General features: G+C 38.4%; 1 protein-coding gene across 1 annotated transcript in view; it reads right to left on the bottom strand.

The window, feature by feature from the left end:
• Positions 1-617: 617 nt before the first annotated feature.
• The window catches only part of LOC134840412 (myosin-10-like), a gene marked incomplete in the record, with an annotated part of 24,943 nt that continues 15,250 nt past the window's right edge, over positions 618-10,310 (bottom strand). Inside the window, 4 exon segments of the mRNA XM_063856194.1 lie at positions 618-1,916; positions 2,381-2,511; positions 3,149-3,271; positions 9,884-10,063. Coding sequence (XP_063712264.1) covers positions 692-1,916; positions 2,381-2,511; positions 3,149-3,271; positions 9,884-10,063 — 1,659 coding nt within the window.

The raw sequence follows: 10,310 nt of genomic DNA, 5'->3' as shown, positions 1-10,310 counted from the left end.
TTAATTTTGAATTATTGATGTCATATTCTTTTTTAAAATGATGCTAAAATCCTTAGAGTGGAAAAATTAAATCAGTATAAGTTTTTGTTAAGTTTGTTTTGTTTAAGAATACAATCAATTATAATTAATCCATTACTCCCAGTTTTTTATTCAGATATAATTGATTTTTATCCAGGGAAAAATGGATATGTCAAAATAGTACAAGGGGGACCCTTTGGGTCGGCAGGGGGTCGAATTCCTGAGGAGAAAAAGGAAGTGTCCGTCCCAGACCCCCCCCCCCCACCCTCGCTTTAAATCCGCTGGTGATCCAGGGTATTTCAGTGCGGGTGAAACTTCGGAAAATAATTATCACTGCAAAAAATCAAATGGTCTCATTTTTGTTTTCACTCTTATCGGGCTTCATTGTTGAGCCTTACAAGAGTTGTGCTTGAAACAGAGAAAATCCAAGCTAGTAGCTTGTTAAATTCAAAAATCGGCTGAAAAGCTGTTTTTCGATACCGAACACTCCAATACTTGTAATTTTTCTTTTTGGCGCGTAAAACGCTCAAAAAAACCAAAGAATATAGTTGTTTCCGACTCCGTAAATAAAAAACCATCGAGGTGGCTGGACTCAAACCTAATTTTCAAAGATTTTTTTGCTTAGAACTAATATTTCATCATTCAGTGTTGTCAATAGTAATTTCAAACATAATCAGTAGAGGAACCGTGAGTTGTAATTATAGTTCGGGTATTCTTTCGGGTGAAACAGAGAATCGCTTGACCCTGTCGATCGCAATCGGTCTGCTACAGACCTCGACCACGCTTGGAAATCAGTCACTCTTTTTGATTCCCGAGGATTTACGATTGATCTTTCCGGGAAACTTCCGGCCAAGTTTGGCGAAGATTTGCTTAGATTTTGTGAATCACACAATGGATTTGCCGGTCTGTAGCTAACAGGTGTTGGTTGTGTTCGAATGTGCAATTCATTGCGTAACATAATGTTTTCTTTTTCCATTTTTATGATCTGAGTCGTGTTTTCACTTCGCCGAGTGTTGATATCCTGAACGACTCGAGCAATATTTGCGATCCTCTTAGCTAAATTTATCAGTTCGACTTTGACTTGGTTGGCTGTGCTTTCTAGCGTGCTTAAATACATGTCTTTGGTGTTATTTGTATAGTTTTGACGGCGAATTTCGTCTTCCAGCTGAAAAATAATCGCTTCACGGTTGTTCAACTCTTTCTGCAAAGTAGTCAGGCGATTCGACATTTCCTCGGCCGTTTCACACATTCGAGAGTATTTCATCTCCATGTCTTGCAATTTTGCAGGAAAAGTGTTGTTTTCGCGCTCAAGGTCAATCATTCGGTCACTTTCTTTTGTTTTGTTTTCCAGCAATTCCTTCACCTCGTCGCTTTTTTGTTTCATTCGCTCAATAAAACCCATGTTTTCGTTTACTAAAAACTCGTTTTCACCTCTGAGCGACTCAATCAAATTTTGCAATTTGTTCACTTCTTTTTGAGTTGTTTCCAAATCCTCTGCCGTTTTTTCGAGCCGTGCTACCAACTCAGGATCCACGGCTTTTGTCTCGACAATTTCAGATTTAATCGGCCCTGATGAAAGTTCTTTTTGGGTAGAAATCGCAACTGAGTTTTCTTGTTCAACCTCAATGGTTTGTATTTCTTTATTTGCAACTTGTTTCTTAATCTTAAGATTAGAGATTTCTTTCGACAGTGATTTATTGCTAGCGCGCAGTTCGTTTGATTCGGTTTTGGCTTTCTGGAGATCGAATTCGTAAGACTTTAACTGTCTTTGAGCTTTGTTTAGTTTTTCTTGGTATTGTTTTTGGGCTTCGTTGAATTTGGTCTTCAGCTCACCTTCGGAATTTTTCATTTCGTTTTGCTTCATTGCAAGGGCTTTATCTCTTTCCGCTTTGAGCTGACTGAAAAAAAGTTTTAATTTCATCATCCAGTGAGAGTCTTACGAAGATTTGTGAAAACATTAAATTTGTCTCAGATTCGTTATAGGGTTAAAATTATATTCTTTGATTAATTGCAGCTTTAGTAACAGGTCGAGATATACAAATATAAAGAATTCAGACCCCATCCCGCAACTAAAAGATGATAGAAGGACTACTATTATCCGTGCTCAATGCGCTTCAGGTTGAAGTACCATTTTTATCCCACAAAACCAATTGTTTTGCTTGTTAAATCAGGAACACTAAATGAGACTTATTAGAAATTTTGGATAAAAAATTGAAAAACACCTCTTGCAAAAATTCTAGATTCAATTTTGAGCACAACAGCCGTTCTCCATAGACAGATGAGCAATCTTGTATGCTGTTCATTTTCCTCATAAGCATAAACAGTATTAAGCTTAACTCTCATATAAATAGACTGATCGTACCTGAACTGTTTTTTGAGGTCACTGATCTCCAGAGTGAGTGTGGAGTTCTCCTGCTTCACCCTCTGCACACTGTCCAGTAGTCTCTGCATCTCTTCCTTCTGCTCCCATATCTGCTTGTCCCTCACACCCACCTAGACAGCACAAAAAAGTTGAAATTAATCTAAGAAGCATGAGAAACATTACAAAAAATGCATGTAGTTAAAGACGGACTTGGAATCTGACCCATCCACAGCTGAAAATTTAACACCCGATGGTATTCTTTATATTTAGCAACAACCAGTTTGGACTGATCTACTTTTTTAGTTTTGTAAAAACATCTACGCCACAAGATTTGAACTCATAAATTGCCATCCATTTGAATCGAACGGCATTTTAAACAGACTGGATAGCCTTCAGTTACCGTAGAAGCTGGTGTTCTTCGAGTATAACGTTTTAATGAATGGAACAACACCAACTTTCTCTCATCGCAAAGAAAGTTGTAGTTTAAAATTTCATTTAAAGTCTTATGCACGAAATCGCAGTCAAAAAGGCTTTATATGATACAACATCTGATCCTCTGAGAACTTTCCGCCCTACTAAAAAACCGCCCTTTTACATTAATATAAATCAATTTTTTACGAACGATGAAAAATGCAATGCTTTCAATTTATTTTTTGTAAGCCCAAATTTGATGTCTGGTACCTATAAACAAACTCACTTTTCATGTCAAAGCAGAACAAGTTGGAGTCAACTTACAACGCTTTTGATGCACATGATTAAGACCTTTACCTCCTCTCCGTGTTTGGTGGTGATGTCGTCCACCTCTTGTTCGTACTCCTCCTTGGCCCCATTCAACTCAGTCTGAAGCTCTTCCAGCTGTTCCTCCAAGTCTTTGATCCGGTTGTCCTTGACCTGCAGAAAAGTAATAAATCAGCAATTAATTTATTTAATGGAATGAAACCTGCCGGTACATGAAAATTTGACTGAATCTGTGAACTCTTAAGAAAGACGAAATCTGTCCTAGGAGCAGAGGCGGGTCTATAATTTTCTCGAGGCGCGGAATTAAAAACTTCCACGACCAAATTGAGTTTTCGAGCTCTCCTCAAACACCCTATTATAGGGCACTTAGCATAGTGGTAGGGCATTCACGTTGAAAATCGTCAGATCGTGTATTCGATCCCATGCCATGGCATTGAATGTGTGTGAGGACCAGCTCTCATTTGACCTCTAGTTTCAGGTCTACCACAACTAGACCAAATTTGGATGCCATAGTGGTACCACGTGAGAGTTCTAGACGCAAAAAAAAACTGACTTGAGGCGCAAAAAAGAGCTTCGCTCAATAAAATAACACAGTCTGGAATGTGGGGAGATAGTGGTACAGCACACACTGCATGTGTAGTAATTGTATGCTAACCTTGAGATTCATATCGCTATCTGTAATCATATATTGTTATTATTATACCAAGGTCGATCAGCGTTGATCACTGAGTCGATTCAGAGGAGAAGCAGATCTCCGTACGTCAGATACGGAATTCGGTCTGATCTAAAAGCCTTTTAGAGAGAAAAAAGAAACGGTTTCAGAGATTAAATTTACATCTTGAAACCTGAATTGTTTTCAAATCAGTATTACAGCATTCTATCCCTTACCACATGGCGCAGCCAGCAGGATTCATGGCACAGGACAACCAAACGGACATGGGCAATCCTGTTTTTTTTTGGACATCAGCAAGTTCGGATCCACCGTTGAACTTTGGTTTGACCAATTTTTGTTAGCGGTGACAGTAAAGGAAAACGTGAATCCTGAGATCTTATTAAAAGATCCAAAAGCAGTTATTGATGAACCACTTCCTCGTCCAGAGACTCCAGGAACAAACGAAGAAGCACATGCAGTAACGGACCGGGAACCAAGAGACAGACTATTAAGGGACAAAGTTGTTCCTGAAAATGAAGAAAGGAGGGAGCGCGGTCCTAAAATCGGTCACAATGTGTTTTACAACGAAGTACAGAAACGAATCACGTCTCGACTATTTCTGGCATTGGATATCGAGGGTAAAAAAAGGTTTGTTCAAAAAAACCCGCACACGGAAAAATCAAAACTTGAGCTCAGGGAGATGGTGAGATTGGCTAAAATATCGTTCGAAAAAACAAAGAACATAACAATGAGCGATATAGTTTATTCACTAGAGTGCAAGAAAACGGAGAAACGTTAGATTCTTTTCATGCGGCCTCAACTGTACAAGCAGCCACGGATGAATTGGGCGCGCTGGAAGAAAACTAGTCCGAGATTTATTCATATCGAAAAAGAATCATACTGCATTACAGGAAACTCTTACGTTTGAAACGTTTTCGCCAGATGAGGTACTCAAATGTGCAATTAAGTTTGAACAAAGTAAACAAACGACAAAAGCGTTGCAAAAATCAGAAAGGAGGAATACACACATGGGTGAATTTCCCGGGCCGCAGATTAAAAGAAAGAAAGAACCCATAATGTCAGTTGGTAACAAGGGTCAAAACTCTAAAAGACCGAATATAGATCAATTCAGGAAGGAAACAATTGAGCAAAGGAATGCAAAATTCCGAAAAGAGCAGAGAAAATGCACAAGACGTGGAAGAGCATTGGGCGAGACACATTTAAAAAACTGTATAGCAATGGGAAAGACATGCAAAAACTGTAATAAACAGAACCATTTCGCCAAATGTGCCGTTCGCATTATGTAAGCAAGGTTACAGAAGAAAATTCAAGTCCAGGTGAACAGTGTAACCTAATTCAGAGCTTTAATTCATGCGTTCGAGATCATGGCCATCGAAACAAAGCCGAGGTCAGTGAAAGACTAATAATTCCAAAACAAAAACTTGAGCGAAAAGCCACAGCAACAAATTAAAAATACTCAAAGTGTCTGGAAGATTGATATACGGAGAAACCCACAATCGCATCAAATAAAAGCACTGAAAGCGTTGGTTGGAGTAAACAATCAAATCTTAAATATGACAATAGGCACAGGGAGACCGGTGTCGTTCCTGAATTGGACTACAGCCAAACAACTATTAGATGGATCATCGGAGACCAAATTTATTCCAACCGAGGAGGTGAGTCTGTCAGCACAGTTTGTAGACTATTACATACAACCAATTTTGATATTTGGAGCAATGCAAGCCAACATCCGTTCAGCAGGTTGCGAAGTCAAAAACGCATCTTTGTTAATCTCAAAACGTCGAGCAAGATGCATTCTGGGTCTGCAACTACAAGGAAACTACAGTGCAATTCCAACATTGTGCGTGGCCAAGCAAAAGGAACATACAGGTTCCTTACAGGGTTTTATGGGTTAGCATATATGCCTGCAGAACTCAAAAAAGCAATCGACCGGACTTTAGACCATGCTAAGAACACATTTTGCATTCTTGACAATTTTTTGATCGTTTCAAGACGAGACAAAAAAGAACATGAGAAGTTGGTACTAGAAGTTTTAAAAAACTAGATGATGAAAATCTAGCGTTGAAGATCTCCAAATAAGAATTTTTTCAGACAGAAGTTAAATGCTTAGAAAAAAAACTAACACCAAGTGGAATAGTCCTCAAAATTACAAAAACGGAGGCAATACTTAATCTTCAACCTCCGAAATCGCTTAAACAGTTGAGATCGTTCATGGGTAGTATCAATCATCTCTCTAATTTTTTTCCAAACGCACCGAGTTTAACGGATCAGCTCAGACCACTGATAAGAGAAGAAAAGGAAAAAATTCGATTGCCGGTGAAAAAATTCGAGTGGGGGAAAAGAGCTCCATTATCTGCGAAGAAATTAAAAAAGCAAAAGCACGGATTGTATAAATTAACTATTTTGGTCCCGTAAAAGATACCGGGTAAAATGCGATGCAAGCCACAGTGGCCTCGGAGCAATTTTGGAACAGAGAATAGCCAAAGTGAATGGGTACATAGCGTTTGCATCAAATTACCCGAATACCCAAGAGAAGAAGTATTCGACCAATGAACTGGAACTGCTTGCAGTAGTATGGTCAGTAGACCGGTTTAAACGCGATCGTTTGGGGGAAGAATACGTAAAAGTCACAGATAATTAAGCTCTTACAAAAGCATTAGGGGAAAACAGATCAAATTAAACGTATCAATCTCGACTCACTAGGTGGGTAGATCGATTGTTACCTTGCCAATTTAAGGTAAAGCACATATCGGGTAGAGATCTGGCAACAGAAGATTAATTGTCAAGAGAACCAATTGGAGAACCGTGGCTTGAGTCAAAACTGGATAAAAAATTCATGGTAACGTCGATTGAGGAACTTCATAGAGCACTGCTTTATCGGAACGGAGAAATTCTAGAACATTCTAAGATGAGAAACATACTGGATAGTACAAAAGACACGTCATCCCACAGTTGCTATAGCAATCAATCTGTTCACAACCAAACAAGGCTCGACCGGAACGAAAACTGTCATAACTCACATCTCTCAAATTGTGAACAGAACAATTTAAGCAAGATTTCTCAGTATAAACAGTCGTTCGATATCGAATTAAATAATTTCAAAACAGAAGAACGGATGAAGGATGAGCCCGAAAAAGAAAAACCGAAAAAGACAGTGAAAAGAATCGAACGAAAAACCAGCGAAGGGAAACGAGATCACTTGTTAGAAAAAGTAACGGAAACCAGGTTCCAGAGAACGAGGATGAATCAAATAGAAACATCGGGGAAACGAGTCGTATAGCTCTGACTCAGATGTATCGCTGGTCGAGTGGCAGAATATGGGCATATACAACAAAAAAAAACCCAGAAACCGGACCATCAACTTCAACAGCAACACAAGCAGAACCGCCCAAACTCATTTCTTTTTGGGATCTAGCTGGATCGGAGTGTACTAACAGAACAACCCCAGGAAACATGCTAGAGCTAGAAGCGCCCACGGAAATGATCTGCGCGCACGCTGACATAGAAGATGCGAAGGGAACGACAATCATTGAGGTAGACTTAACAGCAGACAGCCCGACATACAGCCAGGAAGTCAGCATAGTAGCAGGAAGACGACTCGAACGCTAGAAAAGAACGAAGAAAATAATCTGCTTAACCTAACCTGTCGAAGTTATTCGACCGAAGTCTACTAGCAGAACTAACCACAGAAGACTCATGGAAGGACAGATTTTGACGCGTCATTGAACGGAACGACCGCCACAGTTTCGAATTGATGGGACCTTATACGAACTCACTCTGGCACACGATGTCGGTAGTGGACGATTGCATCATCGTAGACGGTCAGTTAGCTGTTCCAGGGCAGCTGCGTCTTGCAGTACTAAGGCGGATTCATCGTGGCCACCCCGGACAGGAAGCAATGCTAGTTGTGTCGAAGTATCTGGGGTGGCCACATATGCACAAGGACATTGTAAACATGGCCGAAGAGTGCAGGAGTTGCACCCGCTATGGTAAGAATGCTACATAAATCATACCAAAAAATGACTCAAAAGCACGTTCACTGCTATCGCAGCCGGGTCAAGAACTACCGCTAGATTATGCGGGACCATTAGAAGATCAGAAGGGGAAGAAAATTTACTTATTTGTAGCTATAGATAGATACTCAAAGTTTCCGTCGGTAAAAATCACAAAGTCAACTGGGGTTAAAAAAAATACATCTTTAGAAGGAAACTATTCGGGAGTGAGGCCTTGGACAGTTAAAGAACCTGGAACGCACCGTGGCGTGTACCACTGCACTTCGAGGAAAATACAGGAAGCCATGAAAAGAATTAGAAAGATGCAAAGGAAAGATAACCTCGAAGAAAGAGGAGCCAAAACTGAGTACTAAAATTCGTACTCACTTAATAAATTTTAAAGTATATTATTTAAAACTTAGTTATCTTCGGACGAGAATGTGCAGTAATTGTATGTTGACTTTGCTGTACGCTCACCTCGAGATTCATATCGCTATCTGTAATCATACATTGTTAATATTATACCAAGGTCGATCAGTGTTGATCACTGAGTCGATTCAGTTGAGAGGCAGATCTACGTCAGATACGGAATTCGGTCTGACCTAGGAGCTTTTTAGAGAAAACAAAAAGAAACGGTTTTAAAGAATAAATTTGCATCTTGAAACCTGCCCGCACCCAGTTTCAAGCGTTAATAGTCGATTTTATTACTATGTTAGTACCAATCTTACTACAATTGAGAATTAATCGATTTTAATCAATTAAAAATCGTTTATAATCTCTCTTTTCAAGATGAAGTTATAATTATATCTAACCTCTTATAATCAATTGAAAAAGATCAATTAAACCTCCCTTTTTCGATACATTATAATCAATTATAATTGGTTATAGACACTTATTTTGATTCAAATTTCTAATTCATTAATTTTGCACAAAAATCTATAATAAATAATAATAACTGATGATAATCCCTTTTGTTTGTCCACTTTGTCTTCGAACTTGCATCTAATTTGCTTATATTTTAAATTTTGTAGACGTTGATTCCTATGAAAAATGAGAAAAATGTTTTTCAAAGTTTTCCAAACAATAGAAATGTATAAGGTTTTTTTTTTCATTTGTTTCCTGTAAGAGTTGTTTTATGATGCATTTTTCAAGCTTTTTAACCACCAAAGCAAGAGCAAATTGATTAAGTTTCATGATTGATTCGGAAGATTTTTTTTTCATTTACCGCGTGAAACCTTTCACTAATATGAAAGGATCTCTATGAAACTTTTGTTTCGAGGTAAAACTTTGTGTTCAGATGAAACAACGTGTTCAAGAGATCTCTCTTTTAGAGACTTTCTTGTTGACACACAAATAATAACCCATAAAATCTAATTCGAATACAGTTTCGGCAAAATAGGAGATTATAATCGATTATAATCGATTATAATTGATTCTAAAGGTTTTTTGTAAGAACTATAATCCATTATAAATGATTATAAGAGATTATAACATCTCGGAAAATATCACGATTATAATCAATTACAAATCCTCTATACACACACCTTATTTTGGTACTTATAATCAATTATAATTGTCAAAAATCATCATAAAAATCCGTTTTAATCGATTAATTACGCCTAAGCTTGGATGCGGGTGAATTGTTTTCACATCAGTATTACAGCTTTCTATCTTTTACCACAGAGATAATACAAATGGACCATCCTCGGCAGGACTGTTAAAAACTACTGATAGAACTCGGCGATTCGCAGGAACTATAAATATTTATTATTTAAAGACCCTATTTCATCAAATTTTCTATGCCACAAGTTAAACTTTGAACAAAAACAGGCCAGTAAAGAAAAGAAAGATTTGACCATAAATTTAAGTTTTATCAACCCCCGCTCCTTCTTCAGAATTCCTGTTTTTGGTGTTTGGGGCCGAAAGCTTCTTTAGAAAAATTGAAGGGTTGGTCGGTCAAAAACGTATGACGTACAATAGTGTAAAAAGGTGATCAGTGTGTCGATTCCCTACGTAGGACAAAACTTGTTAGCATCACAGAAATAATATTACAATAATTTGTGTCAACCCGGTAAGCCCAGATGTTCGATTTTTTTCCACCTGCAGTTCGTTCTCGACGGAGTCTGAGATGGCGTTGATCTCTGTGAGGAATCTCTGCTTGACAGTCTCTGCCTCCCTCTCCCTCTCCACAGCCTCCCTGTTCAGTCGCTCCACCTCCACCTCCTTCTCAGCCACCTTCTGCTCCAGTTCAGAGATCACGGCGTCCTTCTGGGTGGCAACCTGCGCACGCATAGAAACATCAAAATACAGCAATGAAATCAATCAAATATTCGCTTTTTTAAATTTTTATAAAAACAATTTATTTTCTCAAAAACTAACTAAATAGGTTTTTTTTATTTCTATCAAACTGAAACGTAGGATGACGCTTGATTTCAGCCCCTAAACAGTGAATAAAGCGTTCACATTGATGTGATTTTGGAAATTCTTTCATTTTAGGCGGACCAGGTTGCAACTTTTTTTATGAAAG

This window comes from Symsagittifera roscoffensis, chromosome 2 (genome assembly GCF_963678635.1).
Source record: "Symsagittifera roscoffensis chromosome 2, txSymRosc1.1, whole genome shotgun sequence".
NCBI classification, from domain to species: Eukaryota; Metazoa; Xenacoelomorpha; order Acoela; family Convolutidae; genus Symsagittifera; species Symsagittifera roscoffensis.
Note: the sequence above shows the minus strand (reverse complement) of the source record. Positions and strands in the feature narration are given on the sequence as shown.